The sequence below is a fragment of the Solea senegalensis genome, linkage group LG6, assembly GCF_019176455.1.
Source record: "Solea senegalensis isolate Sse05_10M linkage group LG6, IFAPA_SoseM_1, whole genome shotgun sequence".
NCBI classification, from domain to species: Eukaryota; Metazoa; Chordata; class Actinopteri; order Pleuronectiformes; family Soleidae; genus Solea; species Solea senegalensis.
The window spans coordinates 16819137-16834747 of NC_058026.1; the positions used below are offsets into that span (position 1 = coordinate 16819137).

Here is a 15611-nt window from a genome sequence, read left to right on the forward strand (position 1 = left end):
AACTTGTAAGGGAAGAGTAAGGTGTGAGATATTCAGCTGGTGAAGATAGATAGATGTAATTTTGCACACTGTATTTTTCCAGATTATCATTATTTTTATACTAAAGTATTTAAAGTGTTTAAAAACGGAGTTTGACCGTGTTACTCTGTTTTGTAGGACATGAGAGAAATTAAGTTATGCTAATAATGTGTTTTTCGCCATAGTTGGGTAATTGCCATGGCAACGTGGCTAATGCAAGGGCACGGTGACACTTCAATTCAATAATTGCCACGTAAACAAGCATTTAGTTGACACTTCAACAACTAACTTTTCACGTCCAGCTCTTCTGAAGTGACTCTTTTTCTTAAATGTACCAATTTGTACGTCAATTACAACTGACTGAAGAGCATGAGCAGCAGTGGGAAAGCATGTAAATAAACACTGTGAGGATCTGCCAAGGGGCTTTTCATTCAGGTCTCTGGCTTGTGTTAAATATTCTTTACAACTATTGTTTGTACAGTGTCTTTTCTTTGCTAGGAAAACAACTTCTGGCAAAGTGTTGTTTTCTTTTGGTTGGTGTAGTGCTTTTTATATTTTCATTAAAATACGCTGGTCCAGGAAGCATAGGGCAACATTCTGAGGCATGCATGAATGCAATCTAATGAGACTCCGGCCTATCTCCTGAGTCTTTTTTTTAAACTAGAATCAGACATGTAATGTTGATTTAATAATTGATAGTAAGTTATAATTGTATTTCGTCTCACAGGAGTGTTTTCTCCATCATGCAGACACACAAACTCACGCACGCACAGCGTGCAAATGCATGACTCTTTGAAAGCAAGCACATTTTAATACACGTGTGATGCAAACACTGAGGACAGTGTTGTGCTGTGTTTCACTTACATTCAGACACTGAAGTTGAAATTCTACAGCACTGTGTGTCAGTGGGATTTACTGTGAAATCACATACAGTGCTTTAATGGTGGCAACCACACGGAGTCAGACCTCCGACTACAAATGGAATGCACCAGTTATACCAGGTTTGAATGGGGCTATAGCTGCCTCTTAGATTCGAGGTGAAATATCTGTAAGAAAACTTCTTCCGACTAGACTTCAAGTCTACAACTAACTACATTCCTGAGGAAATTATCGTAAGAGTGGGCACACAGTTTATGTAACATTTTTGCCATTACCATGTGTGTTATTTGACATGGGTTACTGCCTTCCCCTGGCAACAGAGTTGTGATGGTCCTCTCTGGAGTGGAGTATCGCGTCTGATCTCTGATGATTTCATGGCACACTTGGCCTTCATGTTTTGTGATCCACTCTGAGGACTTCAGTGCTTAACAGTGTCCGCCTGCTGCTTATCGCTCCAAAAAGCGACGCTGTGAACACAGACTTTTGGATCAGACTTTTCCACAGGGGCGTTGATGGCAGCATGTTCAATCTGGAAAAAAAAGAGAAGAGGTTTCAAAGTAGCGTATGCAGCATTGGTTTAACACTGCTAATTATATAAATTACTACCTCCCAGCGTGCTAATCTATTGCTCCCAGAACCTAAATGTTGTTGGTGGGAATTCAATTTAGATATTTTGTTAAAGGCCACATTGGTTTCATTTAGAGTCAACAAACAACTGAGCTAATGTTGAACTAGAATATAACACTGAAGCAGGTCAGGGAACAAGTGCAGATATACCATCACAGATGATTACATTACAGTACATAATTACATGAAGGGAAAGCTCCAGTGTGTGTTGAGAGCGAGATGGAAGAGAGAAAGTGTGACTTAATGTATGCCTCTCCATTATCCAGGACAGTTGTTAATGAGTCTCACACACATTTGTAAGCAGCAGAAGACATGATGATGATTTCACTGCCTCAAATGCTTTGCTTTGATTTCCTTCTAAAGTGTGATGTTAAATTCCATGTCTCTACAGGTGATCCTGATTCTCACCAAGCTGTATGACTTCCACATTGGCAGCGTCACAGAGAGCACTCTTTGGAGGTGAGTACAGACAGAATTATATATTCATGACATATTTATGTCGGTCTCTTTGAGCACTTTTACCTAGAGCTCGGAGAGCCAGAGATGAGAATTAGCTTTGCATGATGATGCTCTGATTGGTTGGATGTCTGTATAATTGCCCACTCATTCATTCACCTCAAGTATCAGTGTCTTTTCCCATCTCTCTGCAGTAACTATGCTGTTCTCACCAGCTCCTCTGGGGCTGTTAACAGCATAGCACTTTAAGGGCCCCAGGGAAAAGGAACCTGGGGCCAATTACACAACCTTTAACTACCATTGTCTTGCTTTGAAATTATGAAGAAGTCATGAAATTGTGAAGCTTTTGGCAGCAAGCTTAAGATTAGGGCCTTGTTTATGCGCTTCCCGTCATGAAATATTAGGTTATAGAATTCTGTTGTTGACCAATAGTGGATTCCAGTTATCTTTGAAATTGTAATTGGAGCTGAGAATGAAGTCACACCTGAGTGATGATGTTATAGCTAACTACCAAACACATCTATGTTATCTGATAATCACATTATATGGTATTTAATTCACACACAAAAAAAACACAACCACATGACACAAAAAAGACAGAAGCGCTAAAAACATTAAAACATGTTTATACTACTGAATTGTGAAAATGTGCCAACAATGGGGATTGGAATTACAAATGCAAGGGGTGCTCCAATTTAAACTTCTTACTTCCTACAGTGGCATAAACCAAACTTTTTTGTTGTGTCAGAAAAACAGTTGAATGGAGCTGCACTGCTGTTACTTCCTCATTGTCTTGCTTGTCAAAGAACTTAAGACCATGGCTGCAACCATTACTCGGGTAAAATGTTTGCTTCTCTTGTCTTATTTCAACTTCTTTAAAGTGAATCTTTTCTGGTTTCTTTGCTCCATATAAAATATAACTTTATTCACAGACTCAATGTACACGCAAGCACAACATATTATACAAACCTACACACATAAAATCATACATACATACATTCAATCTGTCCAAACTGATAAAACACATAGAGTAGTTTTTCTTGACTCAGATAACCTACACATACATTTAGACATAAAATATCTGAGTATAGCCTGATAAGTGGGAACATTAGACGTTATAAACATGTAACTTCTCCCCACCTTGGATACTTCAACAATTCTAAGAGCATCATTATAGGCTACCTTAAGACAAAACAAGACCGTTGAAAACATCTTTCGGCTCACCAGCCTTGTCCACTTTGCTTGACATGTTGGAATGCACCTGGTCATGCCTTGTCAGACACTACACTCGGGTCAGTCAGTGCAGGAGGATATTTTCCATTATTTTCTTCAGTTTTAACTGTTGTACCTCACACACACACACCTCTGAAGCTGTGTTGTAAAGTGCAAAACACACAAGTAAAAAAAGATGTGTAACACATCCCTGCTGATTTGAAACTGCATGGAACCTATTTTCACATCTGAATAGGTTGTATAACAGTCTGTTATTCCTTTGCTTCAGCTGGGAGATGATTGCATACACAGGAAACCTGCTCCCTGGCTATTTTGGACAGTTTTTTGAGAGACTTTTAGGTATTTGATCATGCTCCAAAATCCCTCCCCCATACTGCAATATTGTCATCTTGACATAGCAACTGTAACTAAGCAAGTAGGTGTCCAAGCTTGGGAATTCTCAATCTGAAGTACTGAACATTGGGTTATTGACGGTCAATAATTTGCCTTTTTCTTACACTTCTAAAACCATGAGCACAAGCAAAAGTGAAGAGTTAAGTTAAGAAGTGTCTAAAACCTGTAATATCTTAAATGTCCTTTAGGTTGGTGTTTGTGTAAGTCAATGAGAAAAAATGCCTATTTCTCACTTGATTTGTAACAGTTGTGTTTGGTTGATTATTTCTTTGTTGTAACAATGCTTATTGGCAATACATCGTATAGCGCTGTAACGCCTGTTTATTTCTCTCTGAAATGTTGCCACATTTGTAAGTTGAGTATGTGGGTTGCGCCCATGAAAAACCAAATCTTCCCCGCCAATGACAAACGGCTTATTTTGCAATTGTCTCTTGGATGATTGAAGTCTGAAGAAACAACACAACAGCCTGAATACGCCAAAAATAAATACATTAATACGTTTCTTGAATCCAGCACAAAGTCAGCCATTTTGATTTTTGTGCTTCTTTTTGTTTATGTTGCGTCTCATATTTGAAATATCTCCTCTGATTTATCACAAATTTGTCCAGTGTAGTTTTAAGACTTCACTTTGTCATTAAAAACATTGTTGAAGGTTATTTAAAGGGTGTGGTAAAGGGGTGGTGATGTTTCACCAGGAAACAGGAAGTGTGCTAGATTTCCAAAGTACATTTTCAGTCTGCATCAAGATTCACACGTTTGATCCGAGTCCCAGCTTGAACACAAATACACATCTTTATTGAACCAGGCAAAAGACCCATTGAGATTTTGAGATCAAATCAAACAAGTTCAGCCCGAACATGTGGAACAGTCGAATGAAAGATGTGACTGAAGCGTAAGGTGTCGTGGTGTTGCACAAAGATACATACATAGGAGGGAACTTATCCAAGAAGAGCCATATAAATCTGAGTCAGTCAGTGTGTATATCTGCGTACACGCAACAAAGGCCAGCCAGATCTCAGATATAGTTCACAGTGATGTGTGAAGTGATTGCAACCAGTCATGAAATGCAGGGCACAGTGCTAGACAGAATTCAAAGACTGGAGACATTTGGCTGGAGCACTCGTATACAAGAAGTCACCATAACCAATCCAAGGTAAGACGGTGGCTGATGCAAGACGTTTCTGAGATCTGAGGGAGACTTATGGAAGATTTATTTCGATAGTAGAGGCCAAACTTCACTTTCAGTTTTCATATCAGGTGTACAATGTGTGCTTTAAATGAAAGCCATTGATCAATAATGAAGCCCAGATACTATAGTAGCTGGAAACTAATTCTATTGATTTGGTTTGAGCAGTTAAGATTGCCGGGATATTCTCAGTTGCCTGACATTGTTAAAAGTAAAAAAAGGATGCCAATGACCAGAAGACGGAATTTCAAGATGGAGCAGTTACAGTGCAACACAGTTTGAATGTTATAGAGAAGTGATCAAAATGTCACCGTTTTCTTTTATAGCCCTCTCCCAGACGATCTTCCGTAATTCTATACTTTCCCCCGACATGATCATTGTACAGACAAAGAGGATAAATCATGTCAGCAATACTAAGATTAAAATCATGAACTCATAAGTCATGGGTTTAACACTACTTACTTTATATGTATTAAGTTGAATATACATTATATTGACAAGACAGGGAACAACAGGAAAAGCGGTAAAGAACCAAAAATGGTTGAAAAAGTTAAAAGATGGCTACAGTGCCTTACAGGCTAATCAGCAGCTGTTAGCATGTCCAGTTGTCATCCAGCTCACAGCAGCTCACCACGGCATGAGGATCCAGACCAGGAGCCAGCATCAACAGACAGCCCCAGAGTGGGGACTCCTCGTACCGGCATGGAGATAGACTGGCTACAGCACCCGTTGGGGTCGACGAGGATGGCAGAAGAGACAGAAGAGAGAGCATGAACACTCCATCGGCCTATAGCACAGAACCCGTCATGCAAAAAATGAGGACAGCCTGCAGGATTCTCCAGGACCCCTCCGATGCTCTGTTCCCAGAGTTTGAGTGGCTCCCCTCAGGACGCTAGCTCTGCTATCCAGGATGCAGGACACAGAGGAGAGCGACCTTTGTCCGCGGGGGTGTTCATGGTAGAGAAGCCTTTGAGTTGAGGCTTGACGCCTCCCTGCACTGAAACCCGCCCTTGTTGCTGCCCGTGACCCCCTGGGGACAAACAAAGTTTTCTGATTTTGAATTTGAAACTTCTTATGTCAATTAAGAGTCACGGCCAGAAGAATTGTGCCCTTGCTACCAGGATAAGGTCATGCTCACCCAAATTTGCTGAGCATGGTCTGCAAACTTGTCTAGTCTCTGGTAGATCAGCAGTGTCGACATTCTGAGTTATCCTCTGCCCCACTGCAATTTCTTTGCAACCCCCAATAAGTGATGATTGGAATCACATACATAAATCGTGGCATGGCCATCAGAGCTAAACACACCGTGACAGTTCAACTCTGCAGGGAAGACACAATCAGGTGAAGTAACTTATCCATGGTGTGAGAGAAAACGGGGGACATATCGCTTGGGTTGGAGATCAGTGTTACTGGCCGCACTCCCATCCCTGTCACTCACCCACGAGCCTGCTCTGAGGGGAGCAGCTGTCCGTCCACGCCTGAAATTCCACTTTCCAATTTAACACACATTAAAGAGAATTTGAGATACGGAGGATAGAAGTAGATGAAATTGAGGGAAGGCCATTTGATAAAGGGCTAAGAAGTGCAGTAAACATGAAAGGAAGTCTAGCACACGACTCCTTTTTTTTTTTTAGACATCCCTTGGCAGCAAGTAGGAACCTGACAGTCTCATGTCAGCTCGGGTCTATGATTTGTCTCTCTGTTGCTGGCTAATTGAGATCACAGCTCTGATGGAGTTTGAAGAAGAGCAGCTGGAGAGACTCTTTATCACTTCAAAACATCACAAACGGCAGCTCTAACACGGCCCGTCCTTCCCCCCCCCCTCTATTTTGGCAAAGGTCAGAGCAGTGGCAAAGCATCAAACTATTGTCCAGTCAGTCTGTCAATTTTAATTAACACCATGACCTTAAACAGTGATAGCTGATCAGTCAGGCTGTGCATAGGTTTTAAAGGAACCGTATGTGTGTGTGTGTGTGTGATGTGGAGTGGACTGAAAATGAATGTGACTCATTTGTTGACAATAAATCAACCCACCAAAACAATTGGTCAAAGTTGTTGAGACTCTCTCTTCTCTGGAGTATTGTCCTTCTGTGGCTGAAAAATGGATCAAATGAGACAAGCCTTGTACCCATTTGCTGGTTTTCAAACTCGGGTAAATGAATGGCAACAACAAACAAAGTCGGGTTATTTTCACCCTCCTTTCGCCATACAAATGTGACATATCCTACAAAAACAAGCCCAGCTGTTGTTTCCTCAGCTTTATGCAAGGAGTTAATTGACTGAGCTGTGCTCACAGTATGTTCCTGGAGTACTGTGTGCTATCTGTTTTTGTACCACTGCATTTTAAAGTAGTAAAAGTACAGTCCTTTTGTCTGTATTCTGTGTTCCACCAACTTTCAGTCGGCCCTTGCTCTAATTAGAAATACACATTTTTATTATTAGAGATGTACGATGCACAGGACTACATGGCGGTGAAGTGGTCACTTCTTGAAACCCATTTTCATAGACATCCTTGTGACTTTGTATTGTATTTATTTAGTATTAATTTATGTATTTCTCATCGTACTTTTATTTCGTCTTGTAACTTTGGTCCTTTGTCTGCTGTTGTTGGATCACGTTTGATTAAACTGGTGAGCAGGGCCGGCTCTACCTAATTTTGTGCCCTAGGCGAGATTGTGTGTGTGTGTCCACGAGCGTGTTTGTCGCGCTCAAAAGTGACTGTATACTCATCACTAGTCACCTTGCGGCGCCCCTCCAGCAGATGGCGCTCTAGGCGACCGCCTATATCGCCTATGCCAAGAGCCGGCCCTGCTGGTGAGGTAAATTACTTGTAGGCAGCTTTGAAGTTTCAGGCGACTGTTTGCTTCATGTGGACGTTCTTTCTTGTGCGAAAGGTTTTGCTATAATTAAGTGAACTCAGCTTCTCCTTTGATTAGTGTCAGTGAGCTTGACAGGCAGATGTCAACAGGCTCCATAACATGCAGTGACTGATATGGAAGACAAAAAAAAAAAAATGACATTGAAGTTAATTTCAACTTGGTAACTGGGTGGGAGGCTGCAACTGGGTCACTTTGTGTCAGCCACAACTGGCATTGCTGACTTGAGTTTGTCTTGTAGGCAGACTCACAGCCGCTTCATAAATAGTGTCACCATCTAGATACTCTACAGGGGTCTCAACTCAAATCACCTGGGGGCCACTGAGCATCTTGTCTGGCCAGTAGGGGGCCAGTGAAGTGAAAAAAAATTCCAACTTTTTGGGGAAAAAAACGACTCTTCCGGGGGGCTTGTGTTGATAGGGACCTATATATTGTTAAGAATAAAAAAAATATATATGTATATTAAGCAAAAGTAATTTATTACTCAAAACAAACAAAAAACAAACATACAGAAGTAACTTCATATTGAGTGGTGCATGAAATTTATTGGAGCCGCAAGTTTGAGACCTCTTCTCTACACAAACCTATCATTGTACATTTAAATCAATGTAGTCCTATAATGGTATTGTACATTTTAAAACAATGTGTTGTTGGGTTTGGATTATCTATTCAGACCATAACATCCAAGTAATCCAATCTTGTGTCCTGGTTGACTTGATCACATGCATATTGCTAAGTATGAATAAATGACATTTAGAGGTGGTTTATGGATAGGCTACACCACCAACTACAAATCCAGCAACCTCCTCGGCTGCTAACAGCATGAGGAATAAGGTGAGGCACCTGCTGAGGGTGATGAACCTGAGGAAAGCTGCAGGACCTCATGGCGTCTGTAGATCCTCTACAGTGAATGGCTCTATCAATAACAACCTCTATCAGCAGAAACCGGTCTGGGCTCACATCATTCAAGCCCCACACCTGTGTTAGACACACACCAGTTTGTGTACACAGCTAACAACTCTCCATGCTGCCCTCCCTCCTCTGGAGCAGCAGGCTGCTGTTTGTGAACTTAAGCTTGGCGTTTAACACCATCCTTCCTCCTTCCATCGTTTTTCTTGGTGTCTCTAGGTTCGCATCAAATTCTGTTGTATGGAGTGACAATAAAGACATTCTGGTTGTGATTCTTGAGCTGCATGGACACAGTCTGTCCTCAGGACGGATTAGAGACTGCCTCTTCATGTCACGTCCTCTGACCTGCTTCGGTTTGAGTTTTTCTTCTTAACTGGGATCGGCACTCGTGCGTGGATTTATTCGTGGTGGCAGGGCGTTTGTCTGCTGTGGCTCCCGGCTAAAGTGGTGTTATCTATGCGGTCTGAGATCAATCAATATGTGTGGAAATGAAGAACTCTCCCTCATTGTACTACTCTGTCAATGTGAAACGCTTTGCCACCAAAAGCGTGTGGCAAAGCGTGTGTTTTTTTCCTTGCGGGAAACTTTGCTGTGGTCCTTGTCACGTTTTGTGCTACAGATACCAAATGATCAGGTGTTTGAGTCGACTTATTGTCATTCAATTGCTCTAATTTATGTCTTTAGCAAATGAACACTGATCCGATTTGAAAGAAAAAGAGCATTCTCTTCACTCGTCTTCCACTTGTAAGGATATTTGGCATGAAATAAATCTTCATAATGAGGTTAACTCCCTGAAATTAGTGTCACAGAAGATGACAGTGATTATCAAGTATCAGACAACTAGAGGGAAGAGTTTTTATTATAGCAGTGGGTTTATTAAAGCAGTGTTTCACAGACTGTTTAAGTTTGGCAAACATCACGTCCCAGTTCATAAAATAAATCACGACAAAAGTAAATATATGCATATTTATTACTTTTTTTTTTTACTGCCAATTCCCTAAAACCTAATATTATTTTGAATAGATGGATCAGCAATGTCTAAGGAGCATGAGTTTGATAAATACATCTCCACTTAATGTGTGTAGCATGTGAAAGACTTTATAAATCATATTTCTGAATGAGGCAGATTAATCATATTTATATGCAAACATTGTAAACATTGCAGTTGTGTGAGAGTAAATGTTCCTCGTGGGTTAATTAAACGTGTGTTTGAACGCTTGAATCTAAATTGTGTTTATTTTTTATTTATCACGTTAAAGTGACAGACAATAATTGATCCTAAGGGGTACTACTATAGGGGAATGGTGACTGCATGAGACTGCAGCATGAATTTCAAACAGGTCATTATGGCTTGAATGGGAAGTTTACACCCCACGCTATAAATGTTATCTATTTTTTTTATAATAAGTGACGGCCCTATCCTCAAGAGCACATAATGTCTTTTCAGTTCAAATGTCATGAAACCACCAGTGTGGTTGATGTAAACATTTGGAAATATATAAAGTATACATAAAAGTATTCTATAAAGCCAACAATCTTCACTTTTGATATAACTATGGTATAGACAGACATTCAATGTTAGTTAAAACACTGTCAAAGGAGAAAAAAGTAATATATGATTTGCGGGGTGAACATTGTTGGAGAGGATTCCCTCACCTAAATACAGAAAACCATTACACACAGAGAGAGAGACAGACAGAGAGAGAGAGAGAGACAGGAGACGAGACAGATCACCTGGCAACGACCTCATCCAGGAGTGACATCCTCTCAAATTGCATCATTTTGCCGAGCATGCTCACAGGCTGTGTGATATTTCACAGGTCAGTGCCTATAATAAGGGGCCTTCTCTCTCACAGAGACCCACCTGATGTCTGTGACCTTTTCCAATTGGACTTAGTATTTCCCCTCAAAGCGTCACCAAGCTGGGCTCCCGAGAACTTTTTAAACGCCCCTCTGTGACAGCGCTCAGTGGAGGATGTGAGTGACCCAGCTGCTGTCAGCTAGTCCTAAAATCACACTATATACACATGAACAATATTTGAAAAATATGGAAAAGTAAGTTAACGCTAGTGTGTATACTATGTATATATGATATCTGAGCAAATCAGTTAGACTACATGTTATTTTGACGAGGGGATCTATATTTAAACGGCGTGTACACATGTCTTTACACACAATTCTAGGAATTCATCAATATGGTTTTATGTATATTAAATTTAAATAATGCCTTGACTAAAGTGAAATCATTTATCATCATAATCAGATCCATTTGACTCAGTGCACTCAGTTTACAGTGGAGTATATGAGAATGTTCATATCCTTTACCGCTGCATCACCCTGCCTACTAACGATATTACCAAGTGTCACTGGTGGGCACGTTAAAAAAAAAAGAATCAAGTTATTTCTCGACTCAGGGGAAACTGAGCACAATTTTTCACAAATACTACCCCTATTCTCGTAATACAAAGCTGAATGCAAATTGGTGAAGTATTCCTTTAAATATTGGGTTCTTATCATTTCAGTCACTGATCTTGTGACTAATTTACTTCTGGGTTTGAGGCAGTATTACATGACTGAATATATTCTAATACCCTAATATGTGAACAAAGAACGAGGGTATTTATGACTGATGAACAGTCATTTTAGCACCTACACTTCCAGAAAGCTGAACTATCCCTTTACAGTGCTGGATTGACATGTGGCCCGAGCACACTCTGACCTTAACAACTTCACTTTCCGTACACACCGTTGATTAAGGTCCGCACTGGTGGCAAATCATGTTTGCAGAAAATACGACCAAAGCAAAGCAAAGCAATAAAAACCATATTTATCTGAAGTCCTTCAAACACAGCAATTCATAGAAAAACAAACTGGATCACTGGTCATTTACCAGCATCCAGTGTTGATCTAATTATCTGCGAATGCGGCTGTAGATATCAAACATTTTTATGTTCACTTTAAAAAGCCAGACCTTGAGAAAAATACTAAATATCATGTACTCTAAAATTATTTTCACATGATTTACTGCAACCTCTTTGTTTTCCCTCGGTGCTTTACCTTGCAGTTAAGGCATAAATCAACCTTGCTGTTATGGAAGAGGTCATTTACTGCGATCCCTTCTCAAAATATTTAAATTCCTTCCTTTTTAATTACACACTCTTGGGCTTTTTTCCTCATATCCTGAGGCACACACTTCTTTTTTTTTTTTTTCTTCCTGTCATAACAGCAAATGGTGGATTCCGTCATGAGACTTTAAGTCTGAAGGCTAAATATGTTTACTGTGCTTCAAGGGCGTCTCTCTGGCGTGTTTTGCCTTTCTCTAATCAGATCCGTCTCATCAGACATCCTGTGATTAAAAATGTAGTTTGTACACATGTGTTCACATGCTAATGTGCACCTACAATATCTTAAGAACGTCTTCGCTGCCCTATCTCAGTGTAAGGCGGCCTTATCCAACAGGAAATGGAAGTTTGTATTCTTAAGATATCACAGGCACAATTAATATTAGATCCCCAATCCTGTCCACATGTTGTTATTATAAGTGCTTACAATAATAATACCTGCATGTCTAATGATGTGACATAATGACAGAAGAGGTGGAGAACGCACGGCAAATGTACAAAATGTCCCGTTTGTCAACAGACAGCAGTGGCTAAGCCTGAGAGTAAGGCTTATCTGAACTGACACAAATGTTTCCATGGAAGACAGAATTCTGACATCACTTCCCCGAAGTGTCGCGCTGGACGGAGGTGGCTGGTGATGTGGCTGGTGGCGTGGCTGACAAAGCCACTGTAGGTACATGTGTTTGTTTTTTTTTCCAATTGCAGTCAGTGCCACAGCCAGAGGTTCATTATTATATTTTGGATGAGTCTAACTGGTAACGGTCCAGGGTGTGACTCTCGCGGCCCTCATGTGGAGGATAAAGCGGTAGAAGAAGGATAACTGGGAGGTAAAAGTTTGTTGAATAGTCATCAGGGCTGCTTAAATAAGTCAGTTTGGGTGGAAGTCTACTGAAAATGATCGATTTATAACATAAATAAACCTACCTAATTGATTAATAACATAAATAAACCTTACGAGTTAATGATCTCAGTCGCTACTTTAATTTCTTCTTCGGTAAAACATGATGTAAATATTTTAAATTACGTTTCCAAACAGAAGATAAAGTATGGCACATTATGTGGGTTGGGCACCAGTGCCATTTATAAGTCATTTTACTTTTACAGCTTAAGCACAAAGTGCTGTCCAAATAAAAAGGAATATAGAATGCAACTTAGAAGACATAGGATTAACACCTATGAAATAATGTGAAAAAACAGAAACAAATCTCGTTAAAATAGGACATTGAAGTACATTTTTAAAATAAATATGAAAGTTTAGAAAACCCACACAGTAAAAATGTCAGTGTTAAGTGTCAAATTTAACTTTTTAAGTATTAAAGTAACACAGTATGAGTTAAATACAATCTGACAGTAGTTTAAAATGAACTATTATAACAATACATTCATTATTCCAGAATGTATTTGGTCCTAATTGGAACCTTTTTATTCTAAGTTTAACAGCAAAGTTTGCTGTGCCTGTAAATCGTACAAAAACAAGAGCCAGAGTTATAAAATGTGGATAAAACTCTAAAAGGGAACTATAAAATAAACATTGAAAATTAACATGAAAACTTTTGTATTAATACAAAAAAAAAAAATGAAGGCGTGAATTGTGTTATCTGTCATATCACAAATCCTGAGTCTCCAGAAGGAAAGTTTGTTCTGTGTCCACTTTTTTATACACAGGCTATGGCTGTGATTAGTTCAACAAAGTAGAAATACTTTGTTATTGTCGTACTTAATTACACAATTCATGTATCTGTACTACCAAACGAAATCAGGGGAAGAACAGTTTGTATTTATATTGAGCTTTTCACCCATTCACACATCGTTCACTCACATTCACACGCTGCAACATGGGTTTAAGTGTGAGGAATTAATCCCGCAACCTTCCAGATGAAAGACAACTGGCCCTACCACTGAGCCACCATGGCTCAATCCGAACGCCTCACTTTTCTAATACTTTTACTTCTAAAACTTAAGTACATTTTATATCAGAAAATGACTTTTGATACTTAAGTACAGTACGTGTCATGGACTTCGGTCTGGGCACGAACCAAGTTATGGTTCTATCCGGATGCGTAACCAACTTGTGATATATTTATGACAAAAATGTAATAATCTTCATTGTTTTTGTTTTTTTTTCTCTCCCGACTGTCGTGGCTACAGACTGCAGGCGCAGCTAATCCGGGTAATACGGCAACCGTTTACCACGAGAGTGGCGTTACTCAAATGAGCCAAGCGAATCGATTGTTTACCCGAAGAGAGACATAGGAATGAGAAGACATGGCTTGTTCCAAAGTGAGGGAGGTTGATCCAGAAAACACAGCGTTTAAATGTTCACTGATGGATTTTGGGGCAACAAAAAAAAAAACCATTCAGTCGTGAAGGAGTGATTGAACACTGCTGCCGAGACGTTACTTGAAGGTTCAACAAAAAGATGAATTGGAACATTGTCTTAAAGGTGACATAGAATGCTTGTATCACACATATATGTTAGTTATGGAGGTCTACTTACATATATTAACTTGTTTTCATGGTTAAAAACCTCCTAATCGCTGCAAACGAGCCAATCAAAATATCTCCTCACTGACGCTCTCGTCAGCCGAGCTGTTTCAGACCAAAACCACACCCCCAGAACGTGGACTGTGTTGTGATTGGCCAGCCAATGAGAGCTTTCCCATTGTCCTGTGATTGGCCAGGTACCTGGAAGTGACGTAATAGATAGGCCAGCTCTCAGATACACAGCTCCCCCTTCTGGCACAGTGGATGCTCTGCATCTCAGCAGCTACAACGAGAGTAGTTCTTCTTCTTCTGCGGTTGAATGTACGCAACCGGATGTGCCCGGACTAGTGCCCGCACCGGGAGGCGCTACGGTGGTGAGAAGAGTGGTGCAGATTTCTGATGACAACATCAACACTTTACTTGCAATGTCGGCCACAAGTTCATTGTGCTAGCTGCAGGACTCATTTTATGGCACGTACTACGATTACTTCTCCATATCTATAGTATCCTATAGAAATGATAAGAAAATGTGCGCTGTTGATTTATTTACAGGTGTTGGGTGCATTATGAGGTTTGGACGTTTGCTGCGAGGACACTTTAGTCACTGGACCTCTTTGAATTTTAATTGAATACCCCGGCCCTAATACTTACTTGGTGAGGCGTTCCTCTCTGTGAAACGCTGGCTGAGAAGGAGGGGATGATTTAAAGCCGCTGTCTCCATTGACAAGCGTGTGAAGAGTGTGAATCCAAAGGAGTTATGTCAGATATAAATCATGATGACATCGTGACACCGCTTAAAAAAAAAAAAATATATATATATACAGTGTATAGAGATCCGTGCACTATAGGAGGCAGCGTTAAATAAGAGAGATGTTATTTTTCACAGTTTCCTTTTTAGCACTTCAAACAGTTTTACAAAGGAAACCGTTTCTCTTTTTTTTTTCCGGAGTATCTCCGTGTTTCCAAATGCCACGGGATAAATACGTTGGAGGAAATGAGGTGTGAAAGTACACCTGACCCCCGCGTCTGTGTTCTACACCTCTAACAACCTCCCAGTAGGTCTGCACTCACAGAAAGTGGGACAGTGGATTAGATACAGTTCAGGGAGAACGTGCACCTCACTTATAAGGCGGCTGGTTTTTACAAATATAGCAAATATTTCTCACAGTATGGACGACCCAAAGTGGTCCAATAAAATGACGGCTAATTAAAAAGAAGTCACGCACGCACCTGGTTTTATTGATAAATAGTTAGATGGTTATTAAGTGGAGTGAGTTGGAAATATGTAAACTCTGACTTTATCTTCAAAATGTGCTCTCACAGCAAACTAGTTGACTTGATTTGAAAGCTCTTACTTACTTCTAGCTCTTATTTGTACCCAAATGTTTAAATGCACTTTTGTAAGTCGCTTTGGATAAAAGCGTCTGC

The 15611-nt window shown here is 40.1% G+C and overlaps 1 protein-coding gene across 2 annotated transcripts in view; it reads left to right on the top strand.

Annotated features, from left to right (window-relative positions):
- Positions 1–15611, top strand: part of LOC122771383 (VPS10 domain-containing receptor SorCS3-like) — a 270421-nt gene that overhangs the window by 108545 nt on the left and 146265 nt on the right. For both annotated transcript variants that reach the window (XM_044028934.1, XM_044028933.1), the window contains one exon: positions 1916–1983. In XM_044028934.1, the coding sequence (XP_043884869.1) occupies positions 1916–1983 (68 nt within the window). The remainder of the gene's footprint in view (positions 1–1915; positions 1984–15611) is intronic.